Here is a 23640-nt window from a genome sequence, read left to right on the forward strand (position 1 = left end):
TCTTTAGCAACATTTGTGGAACTCAAATATAGGAATATATTAGTAATACCTTTGCGTTTCAATTTTCAACGCTTCGATCCCCTTCCAACTCTGATCTGTGATCCTGGGAGAGCTCATGGTTAGTTAATCTAATGCACGGTTTGTTCCTACGGAGAAAAATATCTTGATCAGACATCTTCAGTCTCAGAACAGAATCTTCCTGGGCACTCCTGAACACTCTCATGCCCATATACAGGGCTTGGAAGAAGTGCTGTAGAATGTGTTGGCACATGGGAAAGTGGTGAATTTGCAGTTGGAGTTGAGTGTCTTGCATGGAATTCATGCAGGACTTAGCTTGCTAGCCTAAAAATAGTGCCAGTTTTAGGTGATCTCTTACAAAAACAAACCAAGCCTAAATAAATGTCAGAGGAGGGATAGGGCACTGTAATACTTGTGCTTTGTCCTTTTTTTCTTCTATTTCCTTTTCAAATTTTTTTTTCTTTTGGTTTTACTGTAAAGGCCAGTTTATACCTTTTGCTGTTTTAAAGTAAAATGATTAACCTGTATTTGATATTTGCCAAAAAAAAAAGTATGAAGATCTAGTTCTCATTTTTTGTGTGTGTGTGTTTGTATTTTTAGCCCTAGCATGGGTAATCAACAAACTTTTGTTAAATGCTTCCTGCATGCCAGGTGCTGTGCTAAGCACATAAGAGACATTTAATAAATTTGTGTTAAGTTGAACTGCAATGAACAGCAAGTTAGGCTGGCATTATAGTCCTGATAGTAGGGTTCACATGAGAACTAGCTCCCTGCAGGGGACAGCATTACAGTTCTCATGAGAGTCCTATCATAGATAGTGAGCAGTTATTAATGGTTTACTTTGTAAAAATTGTAGGGGAATATTTAAAATTTTTTCTTTTTTGTTTTTTTTTCCAGGGGGAAGTTCTTTGAGGAATCAAATAAAATAGTTTTTGCTAACATAAATGACCCTGGGCAAATCATTTAACCTCTTAGTGCTCTAGGCAAGTCTCTGAGATGATATGTATGAGAGAAGATGCCAACCTACCCTGGTTAGGGGTTCCTTATATCAGTGAAATCACAGATCTATCCCTGTCTCTTATCCTTAGTGCCTAGTTCAGTGTCTTGCACATAAGAGAGTCTAATAAGTGTTTATTTAATTTAAATGAATCTCTTCTTTATCAGTGACCATAGTGGAACTACTGGTTTTGGACTCTAACACATCTCAGGATCTTGTATCCTTTGTGAGGAAGTAGCAGTGACAGTTAAGAAGACAGTTGGGAAGAGACTGAACTGACCAGACATTTATAGAAGAAATCTGTGTTCTGAGCAACAATATTTTAAAGGCATTCAAGGTTTGATTTTTAAGATATTACAAGTTATGATGATTCCAAATGAATGGAAAAGATTACAGAGAGTTCTTTAAAAAATAGTAAGTGATTGAGGTCAGTAGCTACTGGTCCATATGGCTGCCTTCTTATTTTATAAAATTTTTGTAAGAATAGACCGTGTCCATCCCTATGCACAGCCTGAGTTGGCAAGCTGATCAACTTTTTCAGACATTTTCTTTGACTGACCAATCACATCTGACTGAGAAGTTTAGGCGTTGTTAAGGACCTGCTGTGTCTATTGTTCATTGATTTTTTTTAAAAATGAAGCCTTAAACAGCATGTCTTCCAGGCATATGTTAAAGTCAAAGTAGATTATGTGATGCGTGTGCCATGGAGATGTTCCATTAAATATTGAAATCAACTGAAGAACAAAATGAGACAACTGAGAAAGCAAATTGGAAAAATTGTGCTTACTAAGCTATTTTCTAGAGTGACGGAAGATGTTGTGCACAGAGTTCAAAGAGAAAGAATCCCTCTTGTTAATGCAGTTCTCCAAATACTCCTGTCACACGGTGCTGATTGCATCAACCCCTGGAACTGTGTAGTATTTCCTCAGTTCATTTAGTTCAGTTCAACAAACATTTATTTCTAGTGGCTAAGGTTACTTCCCTCCAATGAAACAGTCTTACCAAACTATTCAATTTGGAAAAACAAAGCCGATGAAGAATGCTCCCCTGACAGATTGGATGGGCAGCCTATTAAGTTGTTCATCTCTATATAGACTGTTACTATATAAGAGGGGCTGAAGATAGGCAATGAACTTGGCCCAGAACTGAATGAGAAAAGGACATCAGATTGCATCACAGCTGGGAAATCATTTAGTCCTTACAATGGGCCCATGTTGCTCAATTGCCCCCAAACCTCATTGGTTGATTTGCTGTCCCATCATAGAAACTCAAGAATTTGAAATGACCTCAGAGGCTAACCAATACTTACATAATCAAGCAGTCAGTCAAAGGACAAACATCTATGAAGTGCTTTCTATGTGCTAGGCATTGTGCTAAGGCTGGGAATACAAATACAAGCAGAAATAAAGATGGCTCATCCCCTCTGACATTTATATTCTGGTGGGGGAAGACGTTACATCAAAAGAAGCTGAAAATGTCAGGGGAAGGAGATTAAGGTACCCAGCACTGGGGCAAGGTAGAGAAGGTCCAGAATGCTTCCTGGAGAGGACCAAGGTACCTTCTATGACACACCCACCAAGTAGTCCTCCAACCTTTGCTTGGAGACCCCCAGTGACAGAGCACCCATCACCTCTTGAAGTGGCCACTTATACTTTGGAATGGTTCTAATTTTTAGCAAGTTTTTCCTTGTTATCAAGCCTAATTCCACCTCTTTGTAGCTTGCAGCTGTTGTGCTCAGTTTTGTTCTCTGGGTGTCCAGGATCATATAATCATAGATTTAGTGGTAGAAGGGATCTTGGAAAGGCAGCTAGGTGGTACGGTGGATAGAGCTGTAGGCCTGGAGTAAGGAAGACTCATCTTCCTGAGTTCAAAACTGACTTCAAACATTTACTAGCTGGGTGACCCTGGGTGACTCACTTGACCCTGTTTGCTTCAGTTTCCTCATTGGTAAAGTGAACTGGAGAGGGAAATGGCAAACCACGCCAGCGTATTTGCCAAGAATATCCAGATGGGGTCATGAAGAGTCAGACACGACTGAAAAATGATGGAACAATGAAGAGACCTTAGAGGTCAATGAATCCAATAACCTCATTTTATAGATATGGCTCAAAGATGAGAGACAAAACTAGGATTCAAACATAGCTTCTCTGACTATAAATCCTGGTCCTTTTTGACTAATTCCTCTTCTGCCAGAAAGTACTTCACATAACAACAATAGCTAGTTTAATAATAACTCTCTTAAGGTTTTCAAAGCGCTTTACAGATGTTATCTCATTTTATCCTGACCACAACCCTGGGAAGTAGGTGTTATTATTATCTCCATTGTACAGATGGGTAAACTGAGGTATATCAGGTAAGTGACTTGTGTATGGTCACACAGCTATTAAGTATCGGAGGTTAGATTTGACTTCTGGTCTCCCTGCCTCAAAGTCCAGCGCTATATTCACTGTGCAAAGTACCTGCCTGTAATAGGGATGATGGTCTTCCTGATTATTCACTCTTTGCACGTAATTGATTGACCTTCTTGTTTGGTCTTATGTGGCCTTAATGGTGCTGTCACTTCTCTCACATGTTAGTGACTTGCTGTTAGTTAGACGCTTTATGCCCATGTGTGTCTTGATCGCGTTAGTCTCTTGGGGTTCAAAGGTGAATTTGCAAATACCCACCTCCCTAGTAATAGTCAGGATGGCCTGTGGGGTGTGTGAGTGTCTGGTACAAGGTCTGCTCTCCCACAAGACACAGGATCTTCCTTCATACATTAGTCAAAGGAAAATGCATTTCACATCAAAAAGACGTTAAATTCTCTTTTGTTAATCACTATTCCTAGCTGTCGAATTATGTTCGATTTAATTATTATGTACCACTTATATATTATTATATGCATTATAATTATTAATTATGTACCACTGATTGGGTATAAGACAAATGGAATAATAATTTATTTTACATTATATATAATGTCTTTTAAGTAATCTCTTTTCCAGAGGTTATTCTGTTCTCTCTCAGTTTCTCTTTCCCCCCACTCCTACTCTGAGATATTTAAAATCTAAAAAACAAAACAAAATTTAAAAAACCACAATCCACAAGCAAATGGGGAGGGAATGTATGTTCATTTAATCCTCAGGCCTCACAAGGGATTTGAGAGGAGGATTTGTGTGGAGGCTGTTCTTTCTGCACTTGAAAATATCAAGCAAGAATTTGGCAAAAATTGCGGTGTAGGAAGATACAAAATTCTTGGGCCGTGAGATGTTGCTGGATTGGCATTTTGTCTTTGGCAGCTGTTGCCACACTTGATATCTTCAGCTGCCTTTTTTTTTTATATTCTACAAAGACATAATTATCCATTTAATATACTAAAATTCATCTTGCATCCCAGTTGCTGGATTTGTGCAGTAATGTGCTGACAACTTTCCGCTGGTTGGCCCTTTTTTTCTTTTAAGTGTTCTTACCCTGGACCTGCAGGAGCTACTTCTGCCTAGTTGTTTGCTCCCTTCTTCAATTATCCTTTGACTTTGAGGAAGAAGTTCCAAATTTTAAGGTTCTCAGCTTGAAATATTGAGTATCATGTTTTCCACTTGCTCGGGCATTCTTGGGGGTTGCTTTCTATGCTAAATGGTTTCTAAGGTCTATTTGGTCGCTAAAACCAAAGTTGTCTTCAGTTGCAGAGGAGTTCAGTGGAGATATCAGAAATCTTCTTTTTTGGATACCCATGTTGTCTTTGGTGTAATATTTCACATTGGGTTTTTTTGACATTATAATTAGTTATGAAAGCAATTATCTTTTAGTACTACAACTATTTTTCTAATTATTAAGGGCCTCTCTTCCAAAAGAGCACATGATTCAGGTTGTTTTTTTTTTTCCGGGAGGAGTTGGGGTTAGTCAATCAGCAGAGATTTATTTTAAGCCATTACATATATGTGTGTGTGTGTGTACATACATGTATATGTGTCTATATGTGCATGTATGTATATACACATATACATGTGTGTATACTAGAATATATACATGTATATGTGTGTATATATACACGTATATGTGTGTATATACGTGTATATATACTAGAATACATACACTAATATGTACATACAAGTATATATGCATCTGTACTAGCATATACATATAGCCATACCTGCATACACACATGTGTATGTATATATGCATGTACATATGCACTATATAAATACATATATGTGTACATGTATATACATGTATGTGTAAGTACGTGTGTGTGTGTATACATACACATTAGTATATTGAGCATTAGGGATATAGACTGAAAAATAGATTTTGTTCCTCAGATTTTTCAGAGTCAGAAGGGACCTCAGAGCACATTAAGACTAACCAGTATCTGAATTTCTTCTACAGTATCCTTGCGTAGAGGAATCCAGCTTTTATTTGAAGAGACCAGTGAGGGGAAATCCACCACTTTCTGAGGCAGGAGGACTTTTGGTTTCCTCTAATTCTTAGAAAATTTTTCTTTTTTGTAACTTCATAGTGTCGGGGGATTATAGAAGAGATTTTAGAGGTTTTCAAGTCCAACTCTTTTGTTTTGCAGATGCGGAAACTGAGGCTGAGGGACATTAAAAGTGTCTAGCCCAGGATCACACAGTTAGTAATTGTCTTAGGTAGGATTTCAACCCAGGTCTTCCTGCCTCTAAGTCCAGCACTCTATCCACTGTACCACACTGCCTTTTCCATCTATTTCCCTTAGATCTTCCCTTTGGAGCCAAATAGAACAAATCTGTTTTTCCTGTTCTATGACAGTTGTTGTCCAAATCTGCTCTTGTTGCCACTGAAAAAAAATATTATTTCTGAATGATTCCAATTCACTTGTCATATTCTACATATGCCTTAATACTTACTCTAGTCTAGTAGTTGTGCTATCCTAGACAAGTTAATTAACCTCATTCAGCCTCAGTTTCCTCATTTGCAAAATTGGTACAATAGTACTCTGAGGCAGCTAGTAGCACCAGTAGCTAGAGCACCATGCCTGGAGTCAGGAAGATCTGAGTTCAAATTTGGCTTTAGATATTTACTAGCTGTCTTACCCTGGGCCAATCACTTAGTTTCCTCATCTGTAAAATGGGGATCATAATAATCCCTACCTTGCAAAATCATTGTGAGAATCAAGTTACATAATATTTGTAAAGCACTTAGCACAGAAGTAGACACATAAATGCTGGTTCCTTTCCTCCCCTTCCTTCCTCGCCTTCTTCACTTATCTCGCAGGGTTGTTTTGAAGGTCAAATGAGATAATTGGTGTAAAGCACTTCGTAAACCTTGAAGCGATGCGTAAAGGCATCACATTAATATCACATTATAAACTTCCTGATGGTAGGCACCATAATTTTTCATCTTCATATGGGAAAAGCATGTTTTTCACCTAGTAAGTAATTAGTAAATGCTTATACATTTAGAACTGACATTGAGTTGAATGTGATTCTTGGCTTCAAGTAATCTATGGCTTAAATAGAGAAGGGATGTAGGTCAATGTTTGTTGGTGGGGAGTAGCATCACTCCAGGAAAGCCCATGTTTCTGACTGCCTGGCAGGACATCTCTTTGCCATAATACTCTGGTGTTTGCTAGTGCACATCCTGTTCAGATTTGATTTTTTCCCCATGGACGTTTTTGAAAGACCTTGAATTTGAGTCAGCATATTGGTGATTCTTTTGTGCATTAACAATATCAGCAGATTTTTAAAAACAGTATCTATATGCAGCAAATGATTAAGCACTGTCAGAGGGACACAGAAACCGAAAGTAACTGAGGGTTTCAAGGTAGTTTAAACCTAGAGTATTCAAGGATGAGAAGATTAGTAACCCATGATCAAAACTGATTCTACTGCCTTTTATTTACAAGGGAATCTTGTGTAGAGTGATAGAAGGAAAAAAACAGGATACTAGGTCAGGGTTTGTAAGGAAGAGGAAAGGATTTGGGAAAGAATGGGTGGTGCATTGTGGAGAGTACAATCTCCTCCTCTTCTTCTATTTCTTCCTCTTCATTTTCCTTCTTCTCTTTCTCTTTTTCTTTCCCCTCCTCCTCCTTTTTCTCCTCCTTTTTCTCCTCTGACTGAACCCATCAGGCAAAGGTGAGACCTATTCTAGCTCATGTCCACGATCAGGAATACCTCCATGAAGTAGCTGTTGGGTTATTGGAGAGCATGTAGAGCAGAGTGTCAAAACACCTGCCAAACCAGATTAAAAGGTAATTGGGAAATATTAAGCAAAGTAAATAAAAACACAGTAGGAAATAGATAATTTAGTGTGTGGCTTTCCAAACCAATATGCCTCCCACGGGGATCCTTATATTTGTTTTAGTGGCCTTCCATTTCTACTTGAGTTTGACCACGCTTTTGTGCTAGAATTACAAGAAGTCTCAAAAGTGTTAGTGCAATTTAAAATTATAATAGCCTCACAGGTACTGTATGAATGTAGCTGTAAGTCAGCTTTAATTGCCTCATACTGGACTATGATTTTGGGAACACTTAGTATATGTGTTGAGTATATCATACTGGATGCCTCCAACTCCTGGGAAAGTTTTAAAGCATAGAAACAATAATAGACTGTTTTCCAAAGAACAGCCTGGCTGAGGGTAGAGACCCACTGTTCTGAGGTAATGAGTTTTTCATTCATAGAGGGTTTGTGATTTGCTTTGGGAATGGAATATCGATACCTATAAAATAATAGATATTTCAAAGAATCAGAAGAAAGTTTTGGTAGCTGGTGCTTCTGAAATTTTGGTTCTCCTCTAAGAATTGAGGTTTCTTAATTTTATTTTTTTGAAGTTGTAAATGTATAAAAAAAACAAGAGTTGCTTTTAAGTAGGTATGATAATAAAATAATCTTGTACATCTCACAAAAGGAGCTCTTTTCTTCTAGCTGCATTATGGTTTTATTTTATTTTATTTTATTTTTCCCCAGAGTATACAGATTACAAACTGCATTATTTGCTACTGCTGCATCTATCTGCAAGCTCACCAGATTTTTTTTTTAGCATATTATGCAAACCAGCTTAGCCACTAACCTGGCCAGCTACCAGAAAGGCAGATCTCTGAGTAGTTGAATCATCCTGCTTCCATATGTAATTTAAGGTACTTTTTCCCACAGTGGCATTGTGGGTAATGATATAAACACATGCCTTTCAGGGCAGACAGGTGTATATTTTGAACTGATGAGTCAAGAGATATCTATTAGTAGCATAAGGGAGACGAGCCTCTGGATTTATTGCACAGTAGGAATTTAGATGAGAGGTTTTCAGTTGACTAATTAGCAGTGAGCCTTATTGTACCTTTGTTTGTATTCCCTTTACCCAACAAGATCATTTAACTCCTCGCAGTTGGGGCCCAGCTGTGATTTATTTCTCTAAGTTTATAATTTGCTGCTTGGTAGCTCACAGAGGTAGTTTGAACCAATTGCCACAGAGCAAGTGGACCGTATCAAAGCAGTGTTTCTGACCTCTCAGTGTGAAAAGATAACCAACTCATCTGCTTCATTAGAATTTCGGTGGGCTACAGGGCAGACCGGATCACTTTAGGCTCATTTCACCTAGCACATACCTCTTATCCAGGATCAGAGATCCATATGTAAGTGCAGAAACAACCAGGAATTGACTTAGTTATATACTACAAGAATGTCCTGGACAGAACATTGAAAGAAGTAAGGGCTGGGAGTTTCTGTACCACCAAGATACAACTAAGTATGTCTTTTTACGAACACTAGTTCTCTTTCTTTCCAAGTTTTTATTTCAAAAAGCATATGGTATATGGACTTTGCTTTTGAGGCATATAAATATAGTAGTTTGGAGGCAGCTAGTTTATGTAATGAATAGAGCTGGGCCTGGAGTCAGGAAGATCTGAATTCACATATGGCCTCAGATGCTTACTAACAATGTGACCTAAGGCAAACCACTTAAATTCTGTCTGCCTCAGTTTCCTCAACTGTAAAATAGAGTTTCCAATAACAGCTACCTTCCAGGATTGTTGTGAACATCAAATTAGATAATGTTTGTAAAGCAAGTGACGCTGGCTGATACATCTAGTGAGTGCTTAATTAATGCTCATTGCCTGCCCTTAACACAATAATTTTTTCAACTGTTCATTAGTTCTCCAGATTACTTGGGATGACGAATTATTTCATAGTGTCTTTTAAAACTGATGTGGATTTTGGACTTTCAAGTGAGGGGTACCTGTTTTTCATGCATTTTTTTTGTGAGAAATGAGATGAAGGGGTGGTTACATTAAAAATCATTCTTAACGGCTCATCTCTTAAAAAAGCTCAGAAAATTCAATATCCAATAAAATTGTAATAGGTTGCTTTGATATTGGTATACTTGAAATTGTGAGTTCAAGAAAATAACATGCATATTTATAAATCAGCACACTGAATGTCATGATATTTTGTTAAGCATAGTTAAGCTAAAGGGTTGTGGTTTTTTAAAAATTTTGTTAAAATCCAACAAGGAAGAACCACATGTTAATTTGAAGTCCTGGGATGTGGTTATAAAGATATGCTTATTATAACTCATATATTTAGAACTTGCATGTAGGTTTTTTTGATCTTGTTCAGTGAAGGAAAAAATCAGCTTCATGGAGGGTCTCTGCATAGGTAAAATGAAGTAGAGAATTTAATAAGGATGTAGTGAATTTACACAAATTGATATGACTATTTTGTGTTGTTAAAAATGACTGGCCTCATCAATGTTTTATTTGGTATTTTTTCTTAGTGGCTTTTAAAAACTGAATTAACAGAGACGAGTAATGTCCAAGTTGTCATTTTCTGTAGGTTATATGTGTATTTATTTTTAACATTCATTTTTTTAAAATTTGAGTTCTAAATTCTCTCCCTCCTCTACCTATTGAGAAGGAAACAATATGAGGCCCAGCATACATATGAAGTTATCCAAACATATACATGTCTATATTAGCTGTGTTGAAAAAAAAAGCAAGAAAGATAAAGAAAGTGAAAAACAGTGTACTTCAGTCTGTATTCAGAGTTCATCATTTCTCTTTCTGGACGTAGATAACATTTTTCATCTGTTGATGATAGTAGCCAAGTCTTTCACAGTTGATCACCATTATAATATTGCTGTTACTGTATACATTGTTCTCTTGGTTCTGCTCACTTCATTTTGAATCAGTTCATATAAGTTTTCCCAGATTTTTCTGAGAGCATCTTGCTTGTCATTTCATATAGTGTAGTAGTATTCCATCATAATCATATATTATATCTTGTTCAGCCATTCCTTTGATGGGCATTCCTTCAATTTCCATTTCTTTGCCATCACAAAAAGAGCTACTATAAATATTTTCATACATTTAGGGCCTTTTCCCTTTTCTTTTATGGCAAAGAAAAGGGATACAGACCTAGTAGCCCTTTGGGTATAGTTCCAAATTATTCTCCCAAATTAAGTCAGTCTTAATACTTACATGTTTACGCTCACTCTGGTAGTGGTGTGACCTTGGATAAGTCACTTAACCTTGACATTTATGTAGTCATTTCTAGCTTATAAAGTTCTTTGCATGTACTATCTCACTGGTACCTCATGGCGGGGGCACTGGTAAGGCCAGTTGTGAGGAAGGTACTATAGTTAAAATCCCCTTTCTACAGATGAGGAAACTGAATCTCAGAGATGTTAAGTAACTTGCCAAAGGTGATACAGCTAGTGTTAGAGGTGAGATTCTAACCTAGGCTTTCCTGACTCCAGTTCTAAGACTTGAATTGCTTATTAAGTTTCTGGCTGACACAAATTTGAGGACTTCTCATATGTTCACTGATAGAATCAGGAGTCAGAAAAGATTTAGCATGTCGAACCATACGTGGTTAAAATCAAATGAAATTTATTAAGGATCAAAGTAAGTCCCGTACTTAGGTTGGAAAAAAAAATTAACTTTGCAGGTATGAGATAGGGGAGATGTGGCTGAAAAGCAGGGCATGTCAAAAAGACTTGGTGACAGTAAACTCAGTAGGAGTCAACAGTGTGGACTGGCAGTGAAGAAGAGCTAATGCAATCTTCTATGTTAATTGAATTGCACTGTTTAGAGATGACAGTTGTACTGCTCTCTGTCCCCTCAGACCTCACCTGTAGCTTTGAGTTCTGTGTCACCTTTTAGGATAGATGCTAACAAATGAGAGCGCATTTGGAGAGTGGGCTTCGATCAGGGCAGAAAGAGGAGCCAAAGCAACATTATCTGGAGATCCCTTGAACCCAGCAGGAGTGCTCTGCCTGAAGAAAAGAAAGCTTAAAACTGTATTCTTCTCTTTCTTAAATATTTTGAAGGGTTGCAGAGAGAGCATGTTTATTTTGGTTACCCTCAGAGGAGAGACAGCATGGTTAATGGATGGAATGTTGGCCTTACAGCCAGGAAGCCATGGGTTCAAGTGCCACCTGTGACACACTGAGGCTGTGTGGCCCTGGGCAGGTCATCTAGGCAACTAAGACTGTATGTTACAGAGAAGGTGCCTCCCTGCATGGGATGGGGGGGGGTGGGGACGGACAACGACAGTGTTTCAGAGTTCCTTGTACTGATGAAATCACAGGTCCAGTTTCTATCCCTAAGAAGAACTAGAACTAAAATTAATCTTATGGGGACACAGATTTAGGATCAATATGAAGAATTCCAAAAGTGGAATTAATTGCCTCATCTGTTAATGAGATCTTACATTACTGGAGGTGTCCAAGTAGGGGTTGCATGAATGTTTAGGGTAGGGGATATGTTGAACAAACTTTTGTTTCAAGTTCAGTTTAGATTAGATGAACTTTAGATTCTTTGATTCCGTGAAAAAAAAATATCCAAATACTCCCCCTCCCTCATTAACATATGGATGCCTACATTATTTATGTAATTCAGTGTCTGTCATCAAGGAAAGTTTAGATAAATTCACGCACAAGTGATCTGTAATGTTTAAGGAAGGCTTGATGTTTGGGCATTTTCTTTCACCTTTTGAGGCAGATGATATGGTGGGCAGCCACTGCAAACCATGGTCAGACACTCAGAACTGTTTTTCTTGAATTGAATGGTGGCAAGTTTGGGTGCAAACAACTCCAAATTCCTTCACTTTAGTTATTTAGACTCAACATTGAAAGCTTGACTTTAACATTTCCACTTTTTTTTTAATGCTTTCTTGTTCCCTAGGATGACTGAAGAGGCTACATCTTCTTATTGACCTGACATTTAAGCCCACTGTAATGTCATTTCTGTTTTTCTCATTCCCACTTCCTTCCCTTTTCCTTTTCCATAGACCCTGGCTATATGGTCTTAATGTGTCTCAACATGTATGTACTCCAAGGAATGTAGTCTTTTTCCTTTTGGCTTCTAGATTCTATCTACCGGTTCTGTCAAACTTGCCTAGATCAAACAGTATGGCGTTTTCTAGGGGTTGGTTTGTGTGTGTGTGTGTGTGTGTGTGTGATCAGCTTTCCTCACAAGGATATCATCCCTGTTTAGGTTATTTTCTGTGGCTTTCCCCTTCCCCAGCTGGCTTTCACGGAGACCTATAGATTTGTCTGCTCTAAAACTTAATTTTTAAAGGTGTCCAGGCCTAATGGCATAGAATAGGGTTGAAAAGAAAAAGTCTGGATCTGTCAGTAGTAGTGAGATTCTCTTCTCTCTCCTCTAAAATGTGTTGTTTAGAAAAAATAAAATCTGGAATAACCCTGATTAAATTATAGGTTATTATTAGGGAATTTATTATACTTATAAACTATACTTGTTCTCCCTGTAATTTGTTATAATTAATGCAAGAGTTCAAGGGCAGAAAGCAAGATCAGGTCATGGCATGCCTTCCTCTCTTGCAATACTTGCTATCGCTGGCCTTTTTTCATAGCATAGTTAAGAAAGGTGTGTATATGTGTCTGTATTTAAATTCACATCATCCTTTTCAGGAGAGAATTATAATGCTTTGACTCACAGGAACCTAAGTTTTTAGGAAGCACAGTTGGAGGTCAGGTGACCGTCCCAAAATAGAATTAGTAGTGGTGAATGTTTCAAGCCAGTGATTCTCAGAATCGAGCTTTTGTCAAGAAGTGTGTGTGTGTGTGTGTGTGTGTGTGTGTACACGCGCGCGTGCGCCATGCAAGCCCCAACAAGATGACTGCTTGTGGTCTGCAGGAGATTGGTAGAAAAAATAAGACACTGCAAGGTTGTCATTGCTAGGTTTTAGGTTTTCCCTGTCCTTTTTCCTAGATGATTTGCACCTTTGCATAATCACAGGTATGTTGACTGTATGGATATAGTGCAGTGATTTAATTGTCTGTTAACTCAAACCCGGATTAAAAAACAAAACAAAACTGAGTACCTTTCAGTAAGTGGGTGAGACAAGTACAAAAGACTGTGTGTTATAATCGAATATTTCTAAATGGTATATCCATTTTTATCTTTTAAAAACATCAATCAAACAGCCTTTGTTCTTAGAACTTTTACTCAAGAGCTTCTGAGGTCCAGACAGTTCTCTGACATGTTGAGAGTAGATAATCAGAGGAGGAGGCAAGCCAATGGTTTTGTTGGGTTCTCTGCCTTCCGAGGCATTGTTTATCTGGTTGTGGCAGACATGGACACTGGGATTAATCATCAGGTTTTATAACCATAAAGCACCCCTTGGAATAGATGGAATGTGGTTTCCTTAAGGTCGATATCTTTAGTGACCCAAGATTTAAAATTACGTCTTTTGTTGTCTTCTACACTGGGCCACATGGTCCCACAGGCATCTCTACACCACTCCTCCCATTTAACAAATGGTGAAAGAATGCAGACTTGTTCTATCTTTTTTCCTTACCCCTGTCCGTCTCCCCAGTCTCTAGGAGAGATATTTATGAGCAGTAAAATGCCAAAAGGGGGTGGGGGGGAGTGACTGGGCTTGATAATCATTGTCAGGCAGAAATGTAGTTTCCTCTGTCCTCTGCCCCATGGCATGGTCCTGGGTACGCTTAAGAGTGATGGGCCTGAAATAGATGTAATAGGAGTTTAGATGAATAAATGAACCAGAGAGCTCTAATGGATTATTAAAGGAAAGTCTGAGTCAAGGAAAGTTTGTGATTTTGGAGGACTGTGTCATAGAAATCAGTTATCTAGGTATTTGAGAAACCATGTCCATGTGTCATTATTAGAGATAGACTCCTGTTTAAAATTGGTTTGACCTCTTGTGACATTTCTTACTTTTGATATTCGTAGGACAAGAAGAGAACTCTGAGATTTTATCTTTTCTTACTTTTAGGCAAAAACATTCCAATTAGATGAAACTTGCAGAGAATATTTCCCAGCATCCCTCAATATCCAAGCAGTAGATAAAAATGGAAAAAGCATTTATTAAGTGCCTACTGTATACCAGACACTGTGCTAAGAGCTATCCAAATATCTTGTTTGATAATGTTTGACAGTCTCAGTGATGAGGAAATTTTTCCTTGTATCTCCTTCCTGCTGTTGTAACTTTGGGAAATTAAATCAACAAATCATCTCTCTTTTAGATAAAAAACTCTATAAAAGCAAGGACTGTGGCTTTCTCAGTAACCATACCTAGAGTCACTTGACTTTTTTGAGATCCTTAGAGAATAATTCTGATTTTTCACTCTGTTAGAGCAAATTGTTGCTAACCTGAAATTTTTCATCAAACTCTCACAACCAGATATCCTTACCTATGTCTTTGAATGATGTAAACATTAAAAATATACCACTGTTCTTCCCTATTCTCCCTCCCCCCCAATTACATGTTAAAACAGTTTTTTTAACATTTAAAAAATAGTTTTGAGTTCCAAATTCTATCACTTCCCCCTCCTGCTTCCTGAAATGGTAAGCAATCTGATATAGATCATACATGTGCAATCATGTAAAACATTTCCACATCACTGATTTTGAATGAAAGAAATAAAGTGAAAAATCACATGCTCCAGTCTGTATTCAAACAATATCAGTTCTTCCTCTGGAGGCAGTTAGCCTGCTTCATGAGTCCTTTGGGATTGTCTTGTATCATTGTATTGCTGAGAACAGTTTAAGTCATTCACAGGTCTTCGTTGTACAGTATTGCTGTTAATGTGTACAATGTGTTCTCCTTATTCTGCTCACTTCACTTTGCATCAGTTCATGTAAGTCTTTCTGTGTTTTTCTGGAATCATCCTACTTGTCATTTCTTATAGCACAAAAATATTCCATCATAATTACATACCACATTTTATTTAGCCATTCCCCAATTGATGGGCATCCTCTCGATTTCCAATTCTTAGTCACCACAAAAGGAACTGCTATAAATAAATATTTTTGTATAAATAGGTCCTTTTAATTATCTTTTTGATATAGACCTAGCAGTCAGACCCAGATCTTCTTGACTCCATCTACCACTCTAACCAAATTAGATCTAAATGTAGTTTGAAAATGCTTGACAAAATAAATAAAAATTCAACATAATGTTAATTTATGATTTTCTAAGTCATTATGCAGGAGGTCTTTTCTATGAATGTAATACCACTACATTATACTACTCTGCTTCTTATAGAGCAAAGACTTGGGTTGATGGTAAAAAATGGAAGATGTTTTAAAGAAAGGTATGTAAAAGAAATAGGACAGATGACATCATGTTAAGTTTAAAATGCAAGAAAAATCTGAACTCTCTTCTCTCCCTGTCATCCCAAATGTAGTGATTTGAATAATATGGTGCATTAGGTTATTAAGTTGAACACAACCGAATTGTTACTGACAAATTCTACTGTATAACCAAGAGGCTTTCTTGTCATTGACAGTGTATGAACTTCTTGAAGCAGTGAAACAAATGTAAACCATTTATTGTCCAGGTTCCATGTTTGCTAATTGGAGTGATTGGACCCATAGGCCTAACAAGACCATTTTCTTCAAACTTGTTATCACCTTTCTTTCCTCTAAGAAAGAGAAAGGGAAACAGCAGGCACATTTAATAAGGGCCACCTTTAATCAATGTTAACTCAATTCCAGGAAAAAACATTTAAAGATAAGACTGGTTGGGTCTTGGCTAAAAGGGAAGGACAAAACAAAAAATGGCTTATGGAGGCAAGTTTGGGTGCAAACAACTCCAGATTCCTTCACTTTGGTTATTTAGACTCAACGTTGAAAGCCTGGCTTTCCCATTTCCACTTTTTTTTTTGTTTTCTTCTTCCCTAAGATGACTGAAGAGGCTACATCATGTTGATCTGACAATTTATACTCCTATTTACTTATTTGTAATTCTCATCTTTAATTTGTATTTTCACATCTTTGTATTTGTTCTCATTTGTATTTTCTCATCTTTAAAATATGAGTGTTGGACTAGATATCCTCCGAAGTTTATTTTAGCTCTAAATCTATGAATATGTGTATCTGTGTACATATCTGATCACCTAGTACTGAACTGTAAGGTCCTTGATGCCAGAGGCTATGTTTATTTATCTTTGATTCTCCTTCAGACTCGGCAGCTAAGTTGTGCAGTAGATAGAGCACTGGGCCTGGAGCCAGGAAGATCTGAGTTCCAATCTGGCTTCGGACAGTTATTAGCTGTGTGACCTTGGGCAAGTCACTTAACCCCCATTTCCCTTTCCTCATTTATAAATTGGGGACACACTGGAGAAGGAAATGGCAAATCACTGCATTATCTTTACCAAGAAAACCCCGTGGAGTCTGGCCATGGGGTCATGTAGAGTTGGGCACAAGTAAACAATTCAACAAGAACAATCTCCTCTAGAAACTATCACAATGCCTGGCCCCTGGGGAGTAAGGGGGAGATTTATATATAATATATACACGGGGGAAGATTTATTTACACACACATACATACATACATACGTACATATATATGTGTGGGTATCTATTATCTGTATCTATCTGTCTGTTTATCTATGATTGGATTGGAATAGGGCATTGCTGGTATGGAAATATAACAACTCTCCTGTAACTAATATTATTAGAGTGTGTTGTGGGATACAGAGATGTTAAATTACTTGCCTGTGATCACAGAGCTAGGATGGGTCAATCAATCAATATACATTTAGTAAGTACTTAATTATTTACCAGACACTGTTAGGACTTGAATCAGGACTTGAACCCAAATCTTCTGACTCCAGGGTCAGCTTTCAGTTGGCTATGCCATAGTGCCTTTTCATCTATACTTCTCTAAAAACTAAAAGAAACATACTCACAGATTGAGGTTGCCAGTTAAATTATCAGAACAATTGGTTCTTTTATAAAAATGAAACTGATTAAATTTCTAATTTAATTGAAATTTGGGCAATACCATGTTAATCCTTATGGCAAACAGAGAGTCTTTACTCTTTGAGAATTTAAGATTAAGGGAAAGTGTACAGGAATTCATTGCTGAATAAAAACAGAGAGCTGTTGCATGAATAATAGATAGTAATTGCTGACATTTATGCGTGCTTATAGGTACCAAGTGCTGTGCTAAACATTTTATAAATAGTATCTCATTTGTTTCTCACCATTACCCTGGGAGGCAGGGCCTATTATTATCCCCATTTCACAGATGAGGAAACTGAGGCAGACAGAAGTTAAACGATTTGCCCACAGCTAGTAAGTGCCTGAGGCTAGATTTGAATTTCAGTCTTCCTGACTCCAGGTCCAGTGCTCTGTCTACCACGCCACATAGCTGCGAACTCATGTACATGTACATTATGGCAGTTGGTGATAGGTAGGTCATAGGGTTAACTTGGGGAGAGTAGATTAGGAGTTTAATATTCAGGTCAGATTAGGCAGCTCTTCTCTGGTCTGTCTTGTATATTAGTTGTGAAAGATAGAGAGAAAGAAAGAAAGGAAAGAAAGAAAGAAAGAAAGAAAGAAAGAAAGAAAGAAAGAAAGAAAGAAAGAAAGAAAGAAAGAAAGAAAAAAGAAGGAAGGAAGGAAGGAAGGAAGGAAGGAAGGAAGGAAGGAAGGAAGGAAGGAAGAAGAAAGAAAGAAAGAAAGAAAGAAAGAAAGAAAGAAAGAAGTAAAAAAAACCCCAACTATGTTGTACTGGTGATACAAGTTGAAAACCAAGGCAATCCCTCCTCTCAAGGAGTTTATATTCCAATAGGAAGAGATAACATATACAACAGGTTTTAGCTTCAGGTTGGATGGAATATATATGGTATAGGGCAAAGCATCTTCATATCATTTCTATTGATAAAACCATATCTGTTTCTACTGCTGAGTCTTTGTTGGTACCAAGGACTTACATGGCAAAAAACTTTCTTTTCATGTTTAATATATTTTATTTTCCCCAATTACATGTTATAACAGTTTCCTGATTTTTTAATAGGTATGGCTGTTGGGAAGTTGGTAGGAGGAAAGCAGCAGTGCTTGAAGAAGGAGTTCCCAGGTCTCATCTTCACAAGGGTTACTTTCCAGGATCATGGGTGGGGGACCTGTGGTTTAGGGGGTGCTGCTATTCTTGGGGCTCTTGGGTTGACCTTCCTATCTTTGGCAGTTGGTTGGTGGTTAGTGTTGGTGGTAGAGGATATGGCAGACTACTCTATCCAATGTAACTTTTCTAGGAGCCAAAGCACATATGTAAAAAAATAAAATGACCAGGTTAGCAAGATAATTCTAGAATACTAAAACTGGACGTTGCTATAGAGGTATTATGTACCTGATTTCTCCTTGATTTATAAAAACTACTTAATTATGGAAAATAATTCATTCTTTTTATAAACCTTTATTATCTTTATTAATTATCTTTATTATTTACTGCATGCAAAGCCCTGTGTTAGATGTTTCAATATTTGCAAAGTTAAATAAGAGATGGCCCCTACCCTTCCAAAGTTTATAGTAGTCTCTGTGATAAGATATATGCTATAAATTAGAACATAGATGCATAGAAGTATAAAGTTCACTGAGATCAGATGAAGAAGAAATCACTTTCAAAGTAGAGGGGGGAGTTGGAGATTGAAAAATCAAATTAATCTCAGTGTCTTAGGGAAGAGAGAATGCTCTCTCACTCTTTCTCTTTCATACAGATTTGATAAAATTTTAATCAGAATTTTCAGTTTTAACTTTCATCAACAAATACAAATATTTAAATACATAAATAAGAAAAAAATCAGTCATAGTGTACAGTAGCAATAAACAAAGCTAATGCAATCATAGGCTGCATTAAGAGAAGTATAAATTCAGGGCCAAGTATGTAAACTCTCACTGCATCTTCATGTGGCCAAATTACATTTGGAGTATAGCATTCGGTTTTTGGTGCCACATTTACAAAAAGGCTAAACTGAAGAGCATTCAGAAGAGGACGGCTAGGTTGGTGAAGAGCGTTGAGATCATGTGACATGATGAGAAGTTGACAAACTGAGGTTGTTTAGCCTGAGGAAGAGAAGATTTAGGATCACAACATAGCTTTTTCAAGAATGTGAGGTCTTTTGACATAGGAGTAAGACTTTTCTTTTCTTTTCTTTTTTTGACTCCAAGGATCAAAACTAGGAACAATGGATGGAAATTCTAGAGAGGCAGGTTTAGACTTAATGGGAATTATCTAAGTGCCTTTGGGAGGTAATAGGTTTACCTCTCGCTCAATGTGTTCAAGCAGAAGCTTGGGTGATGACCTTTTGAGTGTATTATTGAGTCTTACTCAGTTTTAAGTTGGCATGTACCGATGGCTTTTGAAGTTCCTTCCAGATCTGAGATCCTATGACAAACAAACAGCAAAAGTAATTATAAATTATATAATTCCAACTCTTGGCACTGCGGTCTGGTTCTAGACTTTTTTTCCAGGCTGGTTACTCATTAATCCCATTGATGAACTCTGTGATCCAACCAAATTGGCATACTCACTCTTCTTAGCTTTTAGGAGCATAGATTTAGAGTTAGAAGGGGTCTCACAGAGACCATCTGTTCCAACCCTGTCACTATATAGGTGAAGAAACTGAAGTCCAGAGAGGTTCAGTCATTTCCCTACCATCATGCAGTAAGAATCACGAGTGGGATCTCTGCACTGGTTGCCCCTCCATGTCCTGCTCACTCCCACCTCTTAGGACTCTTGGCTTACTTCAAGGATCTGCTAAGATGCTACTTCTCTTAAAAAGTCTTCTACGATATTTCCATTTGTTAGTTTACCTCCCGTATTACTTTGTATTTTACAATTTATTTTAACATAGTTTTATTTCCTTGCTTATGAACATGTATGTCTCCCTAAAAATGTAAGCTCCTTGAGGGCAGGGGACTATATGGACTTTGCATTTGTATCTCTAGCACCTAGCACAGTTGCTTAATAAATTTGTAGCTTTTGCTTTCTTCTTTCAACTAGAATATGTAGTTTTCATAGAGGCAAAAAGAGAGAATCCTTAGTTACACATCAATAAAGAGAATTTAAAAGTATTGTATTCCTTGCCCTGCTAACATTTGAGACTGTGTGTCCCCTCCACCTTCCAAAATTCAGTTAGTACTTCTTCTATTTCCTTGGTCTAGCACAGTGGGCTGGGCATTTGGGAGAAGAAATTGAAGGGCTATAATAGTTCCTAAGAGGGGTGTCATTATCTCAAACGCTATAGTGATGGATAATGGTACCATTTGAAGTACGATTAATAGTAAATAAGGGCCCTGCTCTTTTGTGTTTGTAGAATAGGCCATAGGTTTTGGTCTACTAATTGTCCATCTTTATTTAGAGTTCTTTAATATGTAATTGTTCAAAGGGGTAAAGAATTAAGGTTTCCATTGGTGGATAGAATGTTAGTTATTGCTAGGCATTGATGCTGGAGAACCACGGCTAGCAGTGTGTGTAGGCAAAGTGAGGGAAATGTGGAAAAGAAGAGGAATGAGTGTTAGGAGGGGTGGTGCTAGGGAGGAAACATGTGGTGTAAGGAGATTGCTGAGTGTTGAGTAGTTCGAAGAGGCCATGGCAAAGAAAAATAAGGCACCATACTTAGCTTCTGAGATCAGTGGTCTAGTCTGAGGCTTGATGTTGTCTAGCAGCACATTCCTATGTCTGTCTGAGGTATGCTGTTGTGAGACAGAAGATGTATGATTGCATTAGATTACCACCCTTATGCAGGTAGGTGGTTTGAAGCTGTATTGCTCAAAGTACTTTGTCTTCACCTTTGCTTTTAAGATGTAGCTTGCAATGATAGGTGCTCAATAAATCTGTATAGAATATAACTGAATTGTAGATTTGTATTGATAATATAGATCTAAATTGTATTATTGTTGATTATGGTTGCAAAGTCCAGCCAGTTGTCTGTAACTCCTCCATGGTGCTTTAGTTTAAAAAAAAAATTAAAAAAAAAACATTCTGCTTTCAACTTTTATCCAGAAATCTGTTCTCCTCATTGTTGACTCTGGTTCTGGCAACCTTTGGTGTTGTGGGTGAGCAGGTGCAGAAAAGTATTTTGCTTTCTTAGTCTGTTATGAAGAACTGGCTCTTATCAACATTTTGGCCTGCTGGTGTACAAGCAGGTGACTAGATGAGAATGTTCTCCAGCTGAGAGTGAACAAGTTGTGGCAGATAAATGCTGGCAAGGCTCTTTTTCATCTCCTGCACTGATAAACTGAGAGGGAGGCATTTTATCAATATCAACAATGCCATTGTTGTGTACACGAAAGTTTGTGTCCAAAAGCCTCTCCATTGCTGGACCTAGGTGCCAAGTGTATGTTCTTATGGTTCTCTGTTTTTGTTCCTCCTGTATACAGATATCAGTATTATCTACAAGTCAAAAAAGATGTCCTGGATGGGCGCTTGCGATCTTCCCTGGAACAGGGTGTCCGACTAGCTGGCTTAGCTGTACAAGGTAAGGTCCACCGCATAGTGACCCATCCCATGGGGGTACTCTGTGGCTGAAATCATGGTTTATTTTTTAATTTTTTAATGGCTTAGTTTTTCTATGTTTTTAGTGGTAGAAAGAAAGCTTACACACCCATTCCCAGTCATTCTTGTTTCCATACAATCTTGACCTAAACTAAGCTAAAAGGGGAAAGTTAAGGCTCTGTCTTTGGGGAAAGAATTTTCTAGAACTTTTGAAAATCAGTTTTGCTTTTGTAATCCTCCTTGAATTTGGAAAACTCACAGCTTTAATTCTGCCATTAATTAAAGTTTCATTTCAGTGTCTCTGGCCCATTTTCTCATGCTTATTCTATGTCTGTGTTTTGTGGGTTTATAATAATTTAAGTTTGATGACCATTAAACATTAAAGTGTAATTTCCTCTAAGCTAATTACAGAGATAAACAGAAACATATGACTGTTATGCAAGAAGATAGACACATAATAGGGTAAATTTATGTTTCAGTCTGTCCCGTGTAGATGGATCAACATTTTGTTGCATCTGTGTATCCAAAAATATATATGCTTTACTCTATTGAATGGTGACTTGCCTTTACCTTTTTTTTTTAACAAAATTTGGAAATGAACATGTAATATTCCTTTTTTATTTTTTAAAAAAGCATGCTTTCTTTTTTACTTATTATATTTTTTATATTTTTATCATATCATATTTTGCTGTATGAGCAAAGCAGAATTGAAACAGCCCAAAGGAAATGCAGGATGCGCAAATTTAGAAAATCCACCGCAAATGTTCACACAGATTATTTGTGCCTGACCTGTGGTACAGCATTCCGCGCTTGTATTGGTCTGATCAGCCACAGTCGGACACACTGAAGCTTGACTCTAGCATAGTGATGTAATTTTGATCTTCTTCGAGAATTAGGGACAACAACCAACCAATTATATTTAAATAGAATTAATGTGCAAGAATAAGTCCATCAGTAGCTCATTTATTACTATCGGTGGCATCTTGAACTTTGGACATTAGTTTTCAAGAATGGAGATTGTGCCTTGAATCTCATTCCAAATACAGGACTGAATTTGAACCTTAGGGTTAGAATACCTGCAATATGTGATTTCCCTCTGACTTCCTGTACTTCACTGTCAAAGCCGTTTTGGGGTTCTCTTGGGCTTAGTGTTCCCTGTTGGGCATCTCATCCAGTCCCATGAGTTTCTTGAGTTACCCTTAGGTTAGTATTTTAAAGTATCTCTACCTTATTAAATAAGTAGGAAGCTGGGAAGGTTAGCTTCAGTCATAGTGTTATGTAAATGGCTACATTCTCATGGATTCTGGAAAGGTGTGTACAAAATAAATTGAGACAATAGAAAAATAATTTAAATATGAATGTTGACAGCCTCGCTCAGGCCTATGCCATCATGAACATAGGTGTGCTACTCAGTTGAGACAGTGGTAATGGTATTCTACCACTTCCTTTCCTATGCAGTTTTTTCTTTCTCTTTTTCCTTATTTTCCTCCACTGTCTGGTTGCTACTTTCCTTTCTTCCTGCTCTCTTTATTTCTCCTCTCTATGCCTTCCTCCTTTCCCCTGCCCTAGTCTCCCAATAATTTTTTGGCCTGGTGTGTGTGTGTGTGTGTGTTGGCATCTTTGGATTTTGATGACATTTAGTACTAAAGAGGTTTCTGATAATAGTTCTTTTATAATATAAAATAGCATGCAGTGGATATGGTGCTGGGCCTCTAGGTAGGAAGACCCAAGCTCAAATCCAACTCAGACACTAGCTGTGTAATCTTCGGCAAATCACTTAATCTATTTTTGTCTCAATTTTCTCATCTGTAAAATGGGAATGATAATAATAGCACCTACCTCCCAAGGTTGTTGGGAGGATTAAATGAGATAATATTTGTAACGCCCTTAGCACAGTGCCTGGAACA

General features: G+C 37.5%; 1 protein-coding gene across 2 annotated transcripts in view; it reads left to right on the top strand.

Annotated features, from left to right (window-relative positions):
- Positions 1–23640, top strand: part of PTPN14 (protein tyrosine phosphatase non-receptor type 14) — a 259512-nt gene that overhangs the window by 151231 nt on the left and 84641 nt on the right. For both annotated transcript variants that reach the window (XM_021007778.2, XM_021007777.2), the window contains one exon: positions 21619–21716. In XM_021007778.2, the coding sequence (XP_020863437.1) occupies positions 21619–21716 (98 nt within the window). The remainder of the gene's footprint in view (positions 1–21618; positions 21717–23640) is intronic.

Source organism: Phascolarctos cinereus, unplaced genomic scaffold (assembly GCF_003287225.1).
Source record: "Phascolarctos cinereus isolate Bilbo 61053 unplaced genomic scaffold, phaCin_HiC Scaffold_5;HRSCAF=322, whole genome shotgun sequence".
Classification (NCBI taxonomy): Eukaryota; Metazoa; Chordata; class Mammalia; order Diprotodontia; family Phascolarctidae; genus Phascolarctos; species Phascolarctos cinereus.